This window comes from Arachis ipaensis, chromosome B8 (genome assembly GCF_059453495.1).
Source record: "Arachis ipaensis isolate K30076 ecotype BB chromosome B8, ASM5945349v1, whole genome shotgun sequence".
Taxonomy (NCBI): domain Eukaryota; kingdom Viridiplantae; phylum Streptophyta; class Magnoliopsida; order Fabales; family Fabaceae; genus Arachis; species Arachis ipaensis.
The window spans coordinates 96,308,822-96,328,248 of record NC_142443.1 but is presented as its reverse complement, the minus strand read 5'-3'; the positions used below and the strand labels follow the sequence as shown (position 1 = coordinate 96,328,248).

The 19,427-nt window shown below is 37.6% G+C and overlaps 2 protein-coding genes across 2 annotated transcripts; both read right to left on the bottom strand.

Annotated features, from left to right (window-relative positions):
- Nucleotides 1-5,108: 5,108 nt before the first annotated feature.
- LOC107611174 (pathogenesis-related protein 1B-like) lies at nucleotides 5,109-5,573 on the bottom strand. The gene has a single exon (XM_016313128.2). It carries the CDS (start codon nucleotides 5,571-5,573, stop codon nucleotides 5,109-5,111), a length of 465 nt encoding a protein of 154 aa, XP_016168614.2.
- A 9,560-nt stretch (nucleotides 5,574-15,133) lies between these two features.
- LOC107611173 (uncharacterized) lies at nucleotides 15,134-15,628 on the bottom strand. The gene has a single exon (XM_016313127.1). The coding sequence runs from the start codon at nucleotides 15,626-15,628 to the stop codon at nucleotides 15,134-15,136; it is 495 nt and encodes a 164-aa protein (XP_016168613.1).
- Between the last annotated feature and the right edge of the window lie 3,799 nt (nucleotides 15,629-19,427).

Here is a 19,427-nt window from a genome sequence, read left to right as displayed (position 1 = left end):
ACAAGCGCTCTTTTATTGTCACTAGCTTGACAGTCCTTCATTCTGTGCTCATGGAAGTTGAGACTTCTGTTGCCTCTGGCTTCCTCCTAAGTGAGGTTTTGCTGTGTGATGCTCATCCTGGATGATTGATTCTTTTCCTTCAGCCCTCTTCTCACCCATTTCTGTGAGGTTCTTAGCCAGTTACTGCATTTGCCTCTCAATTCTTCTAAGTGAGGTTTCCTGGTTCTGTGTTATCTCCTCTTGATGCTCCATCATTCTCTCTATTAAGATCTCCACATTGGTGATCCTATGAAAGTGTTGTGAAATTTGTTGGTTGTGAGGTATCTGGGGTTGGAAGAGTGGGTAGTGTGGTGGTATGTAGTGATTGTTGATTGTATGGTGGTGTTTTTGCAGGTTTGGGAAGTTGGGATTGTTATAGTTGAAGTCCCTTTGTTCCTGATGCTGAGATTCCCTCATTCTTAGATAAGAATGTGGCTTCCATGGTGGAAATTGTGCATTCACTGTGGCAGAATGTAAAAAATCAATCTGTCTAGCTATTGACTCCAATTGTTGCTGAGTTTGCTGGTATAGCTGTTTGTTTTGATTCATGATTGGTGGGTGTGGTTCTTCTTGTACCTGACATACAAGCAGAACATAAGAAACACTCAAACCAGTGACACTTCAATCTACTGCTAGAATGAAGTTTTAGTTAGCTTAAGCAAAAATTCAAACAGTTAGTGGGTTAGTCAAAATTAGAGAAAAATAAAGAAAAAGTGCTTGATCTAGATCACCACCTCACTTAATCATTGTCAATCTAATCAATTCCTGGCAACGGCGCCAAAAACTTGATGTGCGAAAAACGATCCGACACAAAACTCACCGGCAAGTGCACCGGGTCGCATCAAGTAATAAAACTCACGGGAGTGAGGTCGATCCCACAGGGATTGATGGATCAAGCAACTTTAGTGGGTGATTAGTTTAGTCAAGCTAACATTAAGTGATTTGAGTGACAATTGAAGCCAACAGAATGTAAACTTGCAGGAATTATAAAGTGCAGAAATTAAAATTGCAAGTAACTTAAAGGGCAAGAAATGTAAATTGCAAGAATCTTAAATTGCAAGAAATGTAAATTGCATGAAATTAAAGGGGAGTAGGTGCTGGAAATTAAAAAGAACAATAGATTACGCAACTGGAAATTTAAATTGCTGGAAAGTAAACTGAGAGCAATGTAAATAGAGAAGCAAAATTTCAGTGAATCAGAATTTAGAGCAATTGCAGAGGAATTTAAAATTGTGCAGGAAATGTAAATGAGATTTGCAGCAAGCTTAATGTAAATTAAATTGAAGAACCAAAAACTAGAAACATGACAATTGTTAAGCAGTTTCTCTGATGGTTTGGAGCCGATACTGATCATGCTGAGGGTGCAATGTGTTCTTAATGAAATTTTTGGTGGAACACCAAACTTAGCATCTAACATTCACCCCTTAACTATTTTGGTGTGCAACACCAAACTTAGCTCTTTGCAATACAGAGAAATCTACTCAACTCTTTTATTAAATTAGCTATGAAGAGAAAATTACCTCAGGTTGGGTTGCCTCCCAACAAGCGCTTCTTTATTGTCACTAGCTTGACATGTTGTTCTTCACTTTCTTCCTCTTCTTCCAGTTGGTTAAGAGGAATGACCTCAAGGGGAGGAAAGTTTCAGCTGTTGTCCCCTTTCTTAGTCTCTCCTCAGCAAGCCTCCTTTTGTATACAGCTTGATTGAGCTTACTTGCTAGTTCAGGGGAAGGATTGTTTGCAGTTGACCTTCTCTTGAATGTTGTCCTTTGTAGCTTGGTCACAATCCTCTTCTCGGTGCTTTTGTTAATTGCCTTCACTTTCTTGAATCCAAGTCTTGGTGGTTGTGTGATTGTTAGAGTCTTCTTTTCATCAAGAGCCTCTTGCAATGGTGGTTCTGTGAGCTCTTCCTCTGTGTACTTCTCTGCTTCACTTGAGTTTGGAATTCTTTGGTTGTCTTTCTTATTTTCTTGCTCTTCCACTTCCTCTTTTACACTCAATATTTGTTTTAATAGCTCTTTCATGAAGGAGGTTTGTTGATCTTCCCAACATTTCTTCATCTCCTTTTCATATCTTTCAATCATGGATCCAATTATTGAGCCATTTTGTTTTTCATGTTCTCTTGTCATCTCAAGTGGCTTCTGTGAATATGCAAGGTCAGGTTCAAATGTTTCCTCTACCTCATTTTTCATTGAAATTTCTCTTGACACAGAGGCTTCCTCATCTTTCTTTTCCACTTCCTCACCCATAGATTTGTCTTCATCCTTACTGTTTGATGGTTCTAAGTTCCTCTTTGTTTGCTCTAAGGGCCCATTCATCTTCTTGAGGATGGTTTCTTTCCAAGATGGGGATTTTGTGTATCTTTCCACTAGTTTTCTCTGTATTTCAATGGCTTCAAGGTATTCCTCATCTGTTAATTCAAGAGATGAAGGTTGAGAGTAATTTTGGTGACGTGAATGTGTTGTGGTGAAGTTGTGTTGAGGGGTGTGGAATGAGTTGTGTGATTGATGGGATGACTGGTATGGATTTTGGAGGAAACTTTGTGTTGAGGCATAATCAAGTGATGAAAAACTTTTAAATGAGAAACTGGGACGTGAGGGTGGATGCTCTTTCATTCTTTGGTGATACTCCCATCTACCATGAGGATAATAATTTGAATTATTTTGTAGTGGTGGTTGGTATCCCATATGATTCTCCTGCTCATCTTGTGTCTCTGAAGCAAATCTCCATGGATTGGAGTGCTTAGAATTCGTATTTTCTTGGTGATATTTTCAGCCACCATTAGAGATTGGTGATGGTGGGTAATATCCCATAAAATTTGTTTGATCATAAGATGAGTTGAACTCCATTTGAATTTTGGAAAGCACAACACCATTGAAAATTGAAATTACTCATATCAAAGATGAGAATTTCTTAGGGAGGCATAAACTCAAACACCTTGGTTTCAATCTAAAACAGAGAACAAAAATAAAGAAAATGCTTGATCTAGACCACCACCTCACTTAATCATTGTCAATCTATTCAATCCCCGGCAACGGCGCCAAAAACTTGATGTGCGGAAAACGATCCGACACAAAACTCACCGGCAAGTGCACCGGGTCGCATCAAGTAATAAAACTCACGGGAGTGAGGTCGATCCCACAGGGATTGATGGATCAAGCAACTTTAGTGGGTGATTAGTTTAGTCAAGCTAACATTGAGTGATTTGAGTGACAATTGAAGCCAACAGAATGTAAACTTGCAGGAATTATAAAGTGCAAAAAGTAAAATTGCAAGTAACTTAAAGGGCAAGAAATGTAAATTGCAAGAATCTTAAATTGCAAGAAATATTGTGAGTTTTTACTTGACGATAACCGGTGCACTTGCCGGAAGGAATTTTGTCGATCGTGCAATTTCCTAAATCGTGGCATAACTAGTTTATGCGCATCACGTCACCATCATCACTCAACGTGAAGTCGTCGTCGTTGCTAATTAGAAGTAATAAACCTTCATTTATATACTTGAGAATTACTTTTTGTAATGGTTAGGTTTTATTACCATAGTTGTATATTAAATTCGATCAGAAATAATTTCAAAATTTTTTATGCACATCTGTTTATTTTGTATCATACGAGCTAATAAAAATATTTAGGAAACAATAAAAATTAACCTAAATCAGTTTAAAATATTTTATTTTAGAGTAAAGTGACAAATAAATTTTTAAAAATTTATATTTCGAATAGATCAGTTTCTAAAGAAAAAAAAGTATGTACCAATAAAATCTTTTAGGATAATAAATGTGAAAAAATTAATTTAAATTAAGACTTTTTACTCTAATCATAGAGGTTAATTTGAAGGTAATGTATCCACATATATATACTATTTTGGAGGACTTTATTAGTATGTTTTTAAAGAATTAATTTGCCAAAAGCGTAAATTTTTAAGATTTTATTTATTATTTTATTTTTTATTTTTTATTTATTAATTATCTCTAAAATAAATATATAATATTAAATATAATAAATATATATAATTTTAGATATTATATATACAAAATTATAGGTGTTAAACTAAATAAGTTAAATTTAGAATATGTTTTTCATGAGATGTATACACCTAAAAGATGTAGATATATATTACGTACGTTATATATCTACTATTGTTTAATAGCTGCATAGATTCAGCTTTTCATCTGAGTCACCCTAGGGTTTGTAACTTTTCTACATAGCTGTAATAGTTCTATACACATTATCCATCCTTGACCTGTGTTCTATAGAATACTTAACACATCTGCATGTAACTTCTTGGAGGCCATAAATTTTATCATTAATCCGTTTCTCAGTTATGCATTTGGGAATGGCATAATAATATACAAATCACTGAACAAGTTATTGCTGATATAGTTCCTCACAGTGCTATTACCGGTAGCAATAATGCCATCATCACGAGAATAAGAATCACCAGCTAGGCTTAATCTTTATCATGTTATAAACGAAAAAAATTAATATTTCTTTGTTTAGCTTAACATCTATATTTTTATATATACATATAATTTTTTTAAGAGAAAATCTAGGAGATCAGCATTTTTATTAAAATTTGGCAGCATTTAATCAGCAAAAAGAAAATGAATAATCTCACATCATTAGATGTAATTTCACACCATTAAAACATTAATCATAGGTAATTGAAGGCTGCAAATTACAAAATCTGCTGGCCACTAGCATTCTTTATATATTTATTATATTTAATATTATTTAATTATTTTAATAATAATTAATAAATATAAAATAAGATAACTGATAATTATTAAATAGTACAAGATAAAATAATTTTATTTTAGGTTGATTTTCTTTTGGCTCTTAAATATCATTGTTATTTGATGTAGTAATCTTTACTTTGCTTTATTCGATCATGTCCTTATTTCTTGGTACGGTAGATTACTATTTAGTAAGTAATATTAAAAGAGACATTATATTTGTACCATTTTTATATATTTTATTATAATTGTTTTCTTTTTTTTTTAACGAAAAGTAAAAGGTGTATAACAAAAAATGTAGACAAAAATTGGTGCATAGAACAGTGGTTGTAATTAACTAGAAAGGACGATGGCCTTCAACGTTTCCTTTAGGACTATAAAGACAACCAATAAGAGTGCACCCGCCAATAAGAAACATGCATAGTCTCTTTGGGCACTTAAGTTTAGCGCATCCAACATGAGTAGTTTCTCTCCAAACAACTTGAGTGTAGCATTCACACTTACCACCAATACACGAGTTGGATTTATGGTCGTAGTACTTTTTCTGTTCCACCCACTCTGCTATCGCTTTTGCTGCTGTATAGTGTTCAGGTTTCACATGCCACGCAAGATTCTTGCCGTACATAGAGGGCTTGGATGGCACAAATATTCCCTGGCAGATTGTGAGGTATTCATTCATCAACTTCTGAGCTATTTTTTCTAGTTTCACATCCCACTTCAGCGGAGGAACCCCAACGCTTACTCGTGCAGTGTTGTGGCCTCTCAAATACTCTTCTGGAGACTCTGCCTCATCAGCTACCATAGCTACTATGCACAATGGCAATAATATGCTTACAAAATTTATTATTATTACCATCTTCATAATTCTCATTTTATTGTTCTCTGTCAATGCTCGCCAAATATCAGTAGAGAAATGTTTAGGGTTAGATTGTTATAATATTGTAATGAATAATGGATATGTACAATCTATTTATATTATATCATATAGTTGCCTTTTGATGTACTTGAATGAATATATATATTGATTTAATTACTAGATGATCAAGAAAGAAATATAAAATATTTATTATCAATTAGAGTAGTATAATGATTATATAATTGATGATTCTTGACTCTGTGATCTTTCATAATAACTTGGGGTCAAATTAAAAAAGCTTGTAAACATCTTAATCAAATGATGTAGGAACAAGGAGAAATAGTAGATTAAGTATATTAATTAGTTAACTATAAAAAGAGAATACAAATTTTATATTGTTTAGGATATATAGTAAATTTGTGTTATGTATTAATTTTACTTTGTATTAATTTTACTTTATCTAAGTCGTAAAGGCTTTTTTTTATTAGTATAAATAATTTATGTTTAGTTTTGAAGCGAATGTGAGCTGAATATGATATAAACCGTGTTTTTTATTGTCATACTTTAAAAGCGTGGCCAACAAAAGCCCATAGCTACACTTTTTAAGGATTATTGGTTTGACCATTAATATACCAAATCATTTTTTAAAAAAATCTTAAATAAAACACTCTACCCCAAATCAAAAACTCCCAAACCAAATGACTTAATTTCCTCTTTAGTACTACAGACGGCAATAGATTCTCTCAATTTTTTTTTAATTATTTGATAAAATGTGATTTTTTACCTTATATTTTTTAGGTGAGACAACAAAAAACCATGTGAGAAAAGATACTAAATGGTAAAAAATTACACTTAACTCAACAATGGAAAAATAATTGGAGAAAAGGACAAACAGGTCCTTGAAATTTTGGCCCACAAACATTTAAGTTCTCAAAGATTTGAAAATACATTTAAGTTTCTAAATTTCTCAAAATCTAGACACATCAATCCCTCTGTTTACTTGGGTCTGTCAAACCCAACGAAAAAAATCAAACGTGACTCCCGTTATACTAATCTGGCCGATACAGATGCACATGCGGAAGAGTTTTTAAAATGGGACAAATTAAACCCAAAGATTGATGTGCCCAAATTTTAAGGAGATTAGAGACTTAAATGTATTTTCAAATCCTCAAGAACTTAAGTGTCCACTGACTAAAAACTCAAGGATCATTTTATCCTTTTCCCAAAAATTGAGAACATCCACTCCCTATTCACTCCCATAGCGTCTCTCACAGCGATGAAACTTCTCCCTCTTCTCTGCCATCGATGCCACCTCATAGCACTCTGACTCACGCCCTGCGGCGATGCGACCTCTCCCCATCCTCGAAGCACTTCTCTCTCCGTCCTCCTCCACGGCACCACACACCAGTAGCTACTGTCATCCTCCACGCACCAACAATCGCCGTAGTCCTCCACACACAGCAGCAGCATGCATCAATGCCATTGTCCTCCATGTACAGAAGGACCTCCCTGCACTCAACCACTCTTTATCTACACCATCAACTCCTCAAGAATGGAACATCCGTGTCAGGTTGGTTCCATTCTTTATTGTTATTGATTATTGTTCTTTTATTTCTTTAATGAAATTAGAGTAATACCCAAAATATGTCCCCAAAGATTTGGCGGTCCGACAGATTTGTCCCTCAGAAAAATTAACTAGGTCCCGAGTCCCCAAGATTACTAGATATATGTCATATAGGTCCCCAAGTCAGGTTGAACCGGTTAACACGACACTCTTTCTCCTACGTGGAGGTTGTAGGTGTGACGTGTCAGGTAAAGCCACTTGCGTCGTGCTCAAGACACATTAGTCCTTGGACACGTGGCTAAAACGACAAACGTTTTGGGACAATGCCAAACGACGCCGTTTTAAGGGTATAGATACATCCCCTCCTTTGTTTCCTGATTATCAAAAATTCAGCGTTTTAAAGTCAAATAGGTCCCCTAAAATTTTTATTATAAGTCAAAAAGGTCCTTGATATTAAGTGGATACCTTGTATTGAAGGCGGCTTGTTCTTCCTCTTGAAGATCTTATGGAGTGCTTTAGCTCCTCAATGTCTCTTCCTTGCCTTTGTTGCTCCTTCCTCATGACTCTTTGGTCTTATCTAATTTCATGGAGGAGGATGAAATGCTCTTGGTGCTCCACCCTTAGTTGTCCCATGTTGGAACTTAATTCTCCTAGGGAGGTGTTAATTTGCTGCCAATAATTTTGTGGAGGAAAGTGCATCCTTTGAGGCATCTCAGGGATTTCATGATGAAGAATTTCCTCATGCTCTTGTCCATGAGTGGGCTCTCTTGTTTGCTCCATCCTTTTCTTAGTGATGGGCTTGTCCTCATCAATGAGGATGTCTTCCTCTATGTTAATTCCAGCTGAATTACAGAGGTGACAAATGAGATGAGGGAAGGCTAACCTTGCCAAAGTAGAGGACTTGTCCGCCACCTTGTAGAGTTCTAGGGATATAACCTCATGAACTTCTACTTCCTCTCCATTCATGATGCTATGGATCATGATAGCCTGGTCTATAGTAACTTCAGACCGGTTGCTAGTAGGAATGATTGAGCATTGGATGAACTCCAACCATCCCCTAGCCACTGGCTTGAGGTCAAGCCTTCTTAGTTGAACTGGCTTTCCTCTTGAATCTCTCTTCCATTGAGCGCCTTCCACACAAATGTCCATAAAGACTTGGTCCAACCTTTGATCAAAGTTGACCCTTCTAGTGTAGGGGCATGCATCTCCTTGCATAATTGGCAAGTTAAATGCCAACCTTACATTTTCTGGACTGAAATCTAAGTATTTTCCCTGGACCATTGTAAGCTAATTCTTTGGGTCCGGGTTCACACTTTGATCATGGTTTTTGGTACTCCATGCATTGGCATAGAACTCTTGAACCATTAAGATCCCGACTTGTTGAATGGGGTTGGTGAGAATTTCCCAACCTCTTCTTTGAATCTCATGTCGGATCTCCGGATATTCACTCTTTTTAAGCTTGAAGAGGACCTCAGGGATCACCTTCTTCTTGGCCACAACTTCATAGAAGTGGTTTTGATGGACCTTTGAGGTGAATCTCTCCATCTTCCATGACTCGGAGGTAGAAGCTTTTGCCTTCCCTTTCCTCTTTCTAGAGGTTTTTCCGGCCTTAAGTGCCATAAGTGGTTATGGAAAAACAAAAAGCAACACTTTTACCACACCAAACTTAGAAGGTTTGCTCGTCCTCGAGCAAAAGAAGAAAGAAGGGAGTAGAAGAAGAAGAAATATAGGAGATGGAGGGGGTTTAGTGGTTCGGCCAAGGGGAAGAAGTAGTGTTTGTGATATGTGGAAATGAAGGAGTGAAGAGGGGTTTATATAGGAGTGGAAAGAGAAGGGAGGGTTCGTGTATTAGGGGTTGGGTTTGGGAGGGAAAGGATTTGAATTTGAATGGTGAGGTAGGTGGGGTTTTATGATGGATGGATGTTGGTTGGTAAAGATATTATGGAGAAGAGGGTAGGATTTGATAGGTGAGGGGTTTTTGGGGAAGAGGTATTGAGGTGATTGGTCAATGGTGGGTGGGGAAGAAGAGAGAGAGAGAGAGAGAGAGAGAGAGTTGAGGTAGGTGGGGATCCTGTGGGGTTCACAGATCTGAGGTGTCAAGGATTTCTCATCCCTGCACCATGTTGGTGTGTAAACGCCCCTTGGAGTGCCAATCCTGGCGTTTAACGCCAGCTTATCTTCCCTTTCTGGAGTTAAACGCCAGTTTTTCTCCCCTTTCTGGCGTTAAACGCCAGTTTTGTGCCCCTTTCTGGCGTTAAACGCCAGTCTGGTGCCCTTTTCTGGCGTTAAACACCCAGAATGGTGCCAGACTGGGCGTTTAACGCCCATTTTGCTACCCTTACTGGCGTTTAAACGCCAGTAAAATTGTCCTCCAGGGTGTGCTATTTTTAATACTATTTTTCACTCTATTTTTGCTTTTTCAGTTGTTTTTATGACTTCACATGATCATCAACCTAAAGAAAACATAAAATAACAATAGAAAATAGAAATTTAACATAGATAAATAAAAATTGGGTTGCCTCCCAACAAGCGCTTCTTTAATGTCAATAGCTTGACAGTGGGCTCTCATGGAGCCTCACAGATACTCAGAGCATGATGATGGCCTCCCAACACCAAACTTAGAGTTTAAATATGGGGGCTCTGTTTTACTCTGCATTGAGAGAAGCTTTTCATGCTTCCTCTCCATGGTTACAGAGGAAGATCCTTGAGCCTTAAACACAAGGTACTCCCCATTCACTTGAAGGACCAATTTTCCTCTGTCAACATCAATCACAGCTTTTGCTGTGGCTAGGAAAGGTCTGCCAAGGATGATGGATTCATCCATACTCTTCCCAGTGTCTAGGATTATGAAGTCAGAAAGGATGTAAAGGCCTTCAACCTTTACCAGGACATCCTCTACAAGTCCATAAGCCTGCTTCCTTGAATCATCTGTCATCTCTAGTGAGATTCTTGCAGCTTGTACCTCAAGGATTCCTAGCTTCTCTATTACAGAGAGGGGCATGAGGTTTATGCTTGAACCAAGGTCACACAGAGCCTTTTCAAAGGTCGTGTTGCCTATGGTACAAGGTATTGAAAATTTTCCAGGATCCTGTCTCTTTTGAGGTAATGTCTGCCTAATCAAGTCATTCAGTTCATTGGTGAGCAAGGAGGGTTCATCCTCCCAAGTCTCATTACCAAATAACTTGGCATTTAGCTTCATGATTGCTCCAAGGTACTTAGAAACTTGCTCTTCAGCAATATCTTCATCCTCTTCAGAGGAAGAATACTCATCAGAGCTCATGAATGACAGAAGTAGGTTCAGTGGAATCTCTATGGTCTCTATTTGAGCCTCAGATTCCTCTGGTTTCTCATTAGGAAACTCCTTGGAGGCCAGTGGATGTCCATTGAGGTCTCCCTCAGTGAAAATCACTACTTTTCTCTCCTCCATGCATTCGGCCATGTGGGACGTGTTTATGGCCTTGCACTCTCTCTTGGAATTTTCTTCTGTATTGCTTGGGAGAGTGCTAAGAGGAGTTTCAGTAATTCTCTTACTTAGCTAACCCACCTGTGCCTCCAAATTTCTAATGGAGGATCTTGTTTCATTCATGAAACTTAGTGTGGTCTTAGATAGATCAGAGACTATGGTTGCTAAGCTAGATAGACTTTGCTCAGAATTCTCTGTCTATTGCTGAGAAGATGATGGAAAAGGTTTGCTATTGCTAAACCTATTTCTTCTACTATTATTGTTGTTGAAGCCTTGTTAAGGCTTCTGTTGGTCCTTCCATGTGAGATTTGGATGATTTCTCTATGAAGGATTATAGGTGTTTCCATAGGGTTCTCCTATGTAATTCACCTCTTCCATTGCAGGGTTCTCAAGATCATAAGCTTCTTCTTCAGAAGATGCTTCTTTAGTACTGCCTGTTGCTGCTTGCATTCCAGACAGACTCAGAAATTATATTGACTTGCTGAGTCAATATTTTATTCTGAGCCAATATGGCATTCAAAGTATCAATCTCTAGAACTCCTTTCTTCTGGGTTGTCCCATTGTTCACAGGATTTCTTTCAGAAGTGTACATGAATTTGTTATTTGCAACCATTTCAATGAGTTCCTGGGCTTCTTCAGATGAAGAGAGCCACCAGCAGAGTTGTCCAATGACATCTTGGACAGTTCAGATAGACCATCATAGAATATGCATATGATGCTCCATTCTGAAAGCATGCCAGAAGGACACCTTCTGATCAACTGCTTGTATCTTTTCCAAGCTTCATAGAGGAATTCGCCTTCCTTCTGTCTGAAGGTTTGGACTTCCACTCTAAGCTTACTCAATTTTTGAGGTGAAAAGAACTTTGGGAAAAGAAAGCATTGACCAGCTTTTCCCAAGAGTTCAGGCTTTCTTTAGGTTGTGAGTCCAACCATGTCCTAGCTCTATCTCTTACAGCAAAAGGGAAGAGCATAAGTCTGTAGACCTCAGGGTCAACCCCATGGGTCTTAATAGTGTCACAAATTTGCAAGAATTCAGCTAAAAACTGATGAGGATCTTCCAATGGAAGTCCATGATACTTACAATTCTGCTGCATTAGAGAAACTAATTGAGGCTTAAGTTCAAAGTTGTTTACTCCAATTGCAGGAATTGAGATGCTCCTTCCACAGAAGTCAGAAGAAGGTGCAATGAAGTCACCAAGCATCTTCCTTGCATTGTTGGCATTGTCGTTATTTTCGGCTGCCATGTCTTTTTCTTTTTCAAAAATTTCTTTTAGGTCCTCTCCAGAGAGTTGTGCTTTAGCTTCTCTTAGCTTTCTCTTCAAGGTCCTTTCAGGTTCAGGATCAGCTTCAACTAGAATGCCTTTGTCCTTGTTCCTGCTCATATGAAAGAGAAGAGAACAAAAAAGTATGGAATCCTCTATGTCACAGTATAGAGATTTCTTGAGGTGTCAGAGGAAAAGAGGAATGGAAGGATGAGGTAGAGAGGAGAATTCGAACTTATAGAGAGGGAAAGAGTCCGAATTGCTAATAGAGGAGAAGTGTTAGTCCTTAAATAGAAGAGGGTGAGGAGGTGGGGAAATTTTCGAAAACAAAATAAATAAAAAAAATAAAAACATAATTAAAAGGAATTTTGAAAAAGTGGTTGATTGTTTTCGAAAATTAAAAGTGAGAAAGTGGTTAAGTGATTTTGAAAAAGATTTTGAAATTAGCAATCAAAAAGATATGATTGAAAATTATTTTGAAAAAGATGTGATTGAGAAGATATGATTGAAAAACAATTTAAAAAGATTTGATTTTTAAAATTAATGACTTGGCTAACAAAATGTTTAAAAGATATGACTCTAAAATTTAAATATTGAACCTTTCTTAACAAAGAAGTAACAAACTTGAAATTTTTGAATCAAATCATTAATTGGTAGCAAGGATTTTCGAAAATAGTGAAAGAAAAATGGAAAAAGATTTGATTTGAAAAATTATGAAAATTTGAAAAAGATTTGATTTTTAAAAATTTTGAAAATTTGAAAAATATTTGAATTAAAAACTAACTTACCTCCCTTGTGCTGTGCTGGCGTTAAACGCCTAGAATGGTATCCATTATAGCGTTTAACGCCCAAATTACTACCCTTTTGGGCGTTTAACGCCCAGCCAGGTACCCTGGCTGGCGTTTAAATGCCAGATTTCCTTCCTCACTGGGCGTTTTGAATGCCCAGCTTTTTCTCTGTAATTCCTCTACTGAATGTTCTGAATCTTCAATTCTCTATATTATTGACTTGAAAAGACATAATTTTGAAATTTTTTTTGAATTTTTAATGATGAGAAACAACAAAATGAAACTAATCATGGAAAAACTAAGATCAAATAAACAATGCATGCAAGACACCAAACTTAGAAATTTTTATATCAAAGACACTAACAAATTGAGAATGCATATGAGAAACAACAAAAGACACAAAACAAGAGAATTTAAAGATCAGACCCAGGAATATCATCAAGAACAACTTGAAGATCAATGAAGAACATGATGCATATATTCGAAAAATGCAAGAAAATTAAAAAAATATGCAAGACACCAAACTTAAAAATAGACACTAGACTCAAACAAAAAACACAAATTTTTTTTTTGTTTTTATGATTTTATTAATTTTTTTGTATTTTTTTGAAAATTATTTGGAAAAAGAAAATAAGGAATTCAAAATTCTTAATGAGAATTCCAGGAATCATGCAATGTTAGTCTAAAACTCTAGTCCAGGAATTAGACATGGCTTACTAGCCAGCCAAGCTTTCAGTGAAAGCTTCGGTCCAAAACACTAGACATGGCCAATGGTCAGCCAAGCTTTAGCAGATCATTGCATAGAACAGCTAAATTGATGAGAAATCCAAAGAAGCTCTTCTAAAGATAAGTGGAAATCTCGGTCCAAAATATTAGACATGGCTTAACAGCCAGCCAGGTTTTAATATATCTCTGAAACTCTAGAATTTATTCTTAAAAATTTTGATGAATTTTTAGAAAACAAATATTTATTAATTCATTTTTTTTCGAAAATTGAAATAAGAAAGCTTAAACCTAAAATAAAATTACCCAATCTAAGCAACAAGATGAATCGTCAGTTGTCCAAACTCGAACAATCCCCGGCAACGGTGCCAAAATCTTGGTACACGAAATCGTGATCACACACTTTTCACACAACTCCGTGCAGCTGACCAGCAAGTGCACTGGGTCGTCCAAGTAATACCTTATGTGAGTAAGGATCGATCCCGCGGAGATTGTCGGCTTGAAGCAAGCTATGGTCATCCTTGTAAATCTCAGTAAGGCGGATTCAAATGTTCATGAGTTTGATAATTAAAATATAATTAAAATAGAAAATAAGATAGAAATACTTATGTAATTCATTGGTAGGATTTCAGATAAGCGTATGAAGATGCTTTGTTCCTTCTGAATCTCTGCTTTCCTATTGCCTTCATCCAATCATGCGTACTCCTTTCCATGGAAAGCTGTATGTTAAGGGATCATTTTTATATCATTGTTGAGACTGTCTTTGTATCACTTTTGATCTCTTGATCACGTTTGGAGGCTAGCCATTCGGCCATGCCTAGACCTTTTTCACTTATGTATTTTCAACGGTGGAGTTTCTACACCCCATAGATTAAGGTGTGAAGCTCTGCTGTTCCTCATTTGTTAATGCAAAGTACTATTATTTTCTATTCAATCCAAGCTTATTCTTGTTCTAAGATATCCATTCGCACTTCAACATGATGAATGGTGATGATTATGTGACACTCATCACCATTCTCACTTATGAACGCGTGCCTGACAACCACTTCCGTTCTACATGAAAACGAGCTTGAATGCATATCTCTAAGCCTCCTATCAGAGTCTTCGGGGTATAGGCTAGAATCAATTGGCAACATTCTTGAAATCCGGAAAGTCTAAACCTTGTCTGTGGTATTCCGAGTAGGATCTGGGATGGGATGACTATGACGAGCTTCAAACTCGCGAGTGTTGGGTGTAGTGACAGACGCAAAAGGATCAATGGATCCTATTCCAACATGAGTGAGAACTGACAGATGATTAGCCGTGCGGTGACAACGCATTTGGACCATTTTCACTGAGAGAACGGATGGTAGCCATTGACGATGGTAATCCCCAACATACAGCTTGCCATGGAAAGGAGTATGCATGATTGGATGTAGGCAATATGAAAGCAGAGATTCAGAAGGAACAAAGCATCTTCATACGCTTATCTGAAATCCTACCAATGAATTACATAAGTATTTCTATCTTATTTTCTATTTTAATTATATTTTAATTATCAAACTCATGAACATTTGAATCCGCCTGACTGAGATTTACAAGGATGACCATAGCTTGCTTCAAGCCGACAATCTCCATGGGATCGACCCTTACTCACGTAAGGTATTACTTGGACGACCCAGTGCACTTGCTGGTCAGCTGCACGGAGTTGTGTGAAAAGTGTGTGATCACGATTTCGTGTACCAGACATCTTGATCAATTCTCATTTCTTCTTCTTGTTCCTCCTGGGCGTTGGTTTCAAACACTTCTTCCACCAAGTCTTCTATCATTTCCACTCTCATATGCTTTTCTTTCTCAGGAGGGAATTGCATCACTTTAAAGACATTGATGATCATTTTTTCATCATGTACCCTGTCGGTCATTTCACCTTTCTCCACATCAATGATAGCTCTTTCTGTTGCTAAGAAAGATTGCCCCAAGATGATTGAGTTGTGTCCTTCTTCTTCCATGTCTAAAATGACAAAATTAGCAGGGAAGATGAATTCCCCAATCTTCACCAACAAGTTTTCTACAACTCCATTAGGTATCTTGAGTGATCTATCAGCCATTTGAAGTGACATTCTTGTTGGTTTGACTTCCTCTATTGCAAGCTTTTTCATCAATGAGAGAGGCATCAAGTTGATGCTGGCTCCTAAATCACAGAGAGCCTTTTCTAGTGTCATTTTGCCTATGGTGCATGATATGATGAAACTCCCAAGATCTTTGAGTTTTGGTGCGAGACCCTTTTGAATGACAATACTACACTCTTGGGTTAGGATCACTGTCTCCTTTTCATTCTAGCTTCTCTTCTTATTAATGAGTTCTTTGAGGAATTTTGCATACAAAGGCATCTGCTCTAATGCTTCAGCAAGGGGGATGTTGATTTCCAGCTTCTTAAAAACCTCCAGAAACTTGGGAAATTGTTGATCCTTGAGCTCTCTTTGCAACCTTCGAGGGTATGGTAGATGAGGGATGTAAGGTTTCACCACCTTCCTCTGTTCTTGTGAATGTTCCTCTATCACTTGCTTTCCCTTCTTTAAAGCTTGTTACTCTTCCTCCTTCTTTTTGAAACTCTCTTGATCATGCTTGTCCTCCTCTACTGCCACTTCTTTCTTGCTACCAACCTTGTCGTCCTCTGCTGGCTTCTTGTTAGCTTCTTTATCATTCCCAAAAGTCTTTCCACTTCTTAATTGAATGGCCTTGCATTCTTCTATAGGATTAGGGATGGTATCACTTGGGAAGGAGTTGGTTGGCTTTTTAGCTGGTTGTTTGGACAATTGTCCAATCTGTCTTTCCAGGTTTCTCAGTGAAGCTTCATGATTTTTCTTGGCCAACTCTTGATGTTTTATCATTTTCTCCATCATCATCTCCAAGTTGGAGATTCTTTGAGATTCTTGGGGTGGTTGTGGCTGAGTATGGGATGTGGATGGTAAATGAAAGTTGTTTTGGTTAGTTGATAGATTATTTGGTGGGTAGTTTTATGGTTTTCTGTATGGATTTTGGTTAGTATTTTGATGGTTTTGGTGGTTTGTGTTTTGGAAGTTGTTTTGGTTGGAGTTTCTTTGCTAAGGCTGCTGTTTCTGGTTCTCTCCCCACTTCAAATTGGGGTGGTTTCTCCAAGATGAGTTGTAAGTATCTCCATGGAAATCATTTGGTCCAGAGCCTTGATTGTGCATGTACTGCACTTGTTCAGGCTGCTGTTCCTCATAGCTTTTCTCTTGCTGTCCCCACACAACTGGTGGTTGATTAGTTGTGCTTACTGCTGCAAGCTGTAGTCCATCCATCCTCTTTGATATCGTTTCAATTTTCTGTTGAAGTTGCTGATGCATGATTTTATTTTGAGCCAAGATTGTATCAACACCTTCAAGCTCAAACACGCCTCTCTTTGGAGCTTCTTGCCTTTCAGAAGAGTAAAAATATTCATTATTGGCTACCATGTCAATTAGATCATATGCCTCTTGAGCAGTTTTCATCATTTGCAAGCATCCTCCTGAAGAATAGTCTAAAGCTTTCCTTGAACTTATGGTCAAGCCTTCATAGAAATTCTGCAACTCCACCCATTCACTGGACACCTTCTGATCAAAGCTTTATACCTCTCCCAGGCTTCATACAATGATTCTCCTTCTAACTGCCTGAAGGTTTGCACATCAGTTTTCAGCTTAATGATTCTTTGAGAGGGGTAGAATTTGGCTAGAAATTTGCTAACTAAATCATCCCAATTGGTGATGCTTTCTTTAGGAAAGGTCTCTAACCAATGTGTGGCCTTATCTCTCAGGGAAAATGGGAATAATAGAAGTTTATAAATGTCAGAGTGGACTCCATTGATTTTGACAGTATCACAAATTCTCAAAAATACAGAGAGGTGTTGGTTTGGATCTTCAACAGTACTTCCTCCATACTGACAATTATTCTGGACCAGGGTAATCAATTGAGGTTTGAGTTCGAAGTTATTAGCATGGACATTAGGGGTTAAGATACTGCTCTCACAATTCCTTGGGTTGGGGGTAGTGTAAAAAGCTAGGACTCTTCTCTGAGGCTGACCATTGTTGTTGGCCACATCCTCAGGTGGGTTAGGGATGTTACCTTCCATCTCTTGATCTTCTTCCTCTGATTCTTCTTCTCCAATCACTCCTTTCCCTTTTGCTTCTCTTCTCAATCTCAAGAATGTTCTCTCTGGTTTAGAATCAAATGAGGTGGATTCACCTCTTCTCCCTCCTGGCATACAACCAAACAAACCAAAAACACAAAAACAGAACACTCTGTTGTTAGAGTGAGGTTATGGTTTATAGAAGCAAAATCTCAAATGATTAGTGTGCTTAATAAAGACAAAAGAAAATGCTTAATCTAGATTATCACCTTACTTAATCATTGTTAATCTAAATCAATCCCCGGCAATGGCGCCAAAAACTTGATGAGAGAAAATTGATTCCACACAAACTAACTGGAAAGTGAACCGGGTCGCATCAAGTAGTAATAACTCACAGGAGTGAGGTCGATCCCATAGAGATTGATGGATTAAGCAACTTTAGTTAGGTGATGAATTTAGTTAAGCTAAAAGTTGGTGATTTGAGTTGAAATTGATTGACAAAATGTAAATTGCAAGAATTGTAAATTGCTGAAAGTAAATTGACTAAAACTTAAATGGCAAGAAACTTAAATTGCTGAATCTTAAAGTGCAAGAAATCTAAAAGAGCTGAAACTTAAATTGCAAGAAATGTAAATAACTGAATCTTAGAGTGCAAGAAAGTAAAATTGCAGAATCTAAATTGCGAGGAACTTAAATTGCAGGAATTATAAAGGGAATTGGGTGCAGGGATTCAAACAGCAAGACAAATCAAATGGAATTTGAAATTAGAGAAGTTTTAAGTGAAGAAAATCACCGAAAGTGGTTCATCAAGGATCGGAGATTTTCTAATCCTTCATCAATCAAATGGGTCTCAACTCCTTTCTCAATCATATGAGTAGATCTATGGCAGATTGAAATTGACTGGATCCCAATTCCTTGGCAATCCAATCTCTCTAATCACAATCAATCTTGCCAATTCCTTGATCTAATTCTCATGAGAAGAGGTTAAGTGCAAATCTCTCATCCATGAGCCACACTAACTCTCAAGATCTCAATTCCTTCCGAATGGTGTTGATCAAGAGAGTAGTGAAGGATGGAGCTCCAATTCCAATGCAAGTGATTCCCCTTCTGAGTTTCACACAAGCATTCAATTGAATTCAACCCCCTTCCGGAGTGAAGAATTCTAAATCAAAATAGAAGATATCCAATAGCTACAAAAATGAATTGAGAAGAAGAAGAAATTCATTGATTCATTGGAATAACAATAGAGCTCCTCCCCCTAATGAATTTGGGGTTTAGTTCATCATTGCTCAAGTAAAACCAGAAAACAGAATGTTGCAGAAAAAAAATGTAGAAGAAAAATACAAAAGAAAAAAATTCAGATCTGCAGCTAACTACACAGCTCCAATTCCCTACTGACTAGCTCTCCCTTATAAATCAAATTTCCTTCTATTTATACACTTTCCAAATTGGTCTTCAAGTCCTTGGATTGGGCCTTTGTTGAAGCAAGCAAGAGTGGGTCTCTGTGATGTTGAAGAGGGCAATTGGCGATTCCCATTTTTGATCTGCATGGGTGCTCAATTAAACTGGTATTGGTGTCAACGTTGGCCTCAACGTTTGCAAGAAAACGTTGAATCAAACATTGGCTTGAGAAAGGATTTCCAAAGGGCTGGGCGTTGGCGCCAACGTTGGACTCAACGTTGGTGCACCAACGTTTTTCTACCCACGCGTGCGCGTCGCATACGCGTACGCGTCAAAATGGAGTTTTGCGCGTATGCGTCGCTCACGCGTTGGTGTGTCTGGCCAAAATATATATCCACGCGTACGCGTGGTCCACGCATGCGCGTCGATTGCAATTTTTCAAATCCAATTTTTGAGTGGCTCATCGCGGACATTGGAGGCAACGTTTGAGGTAG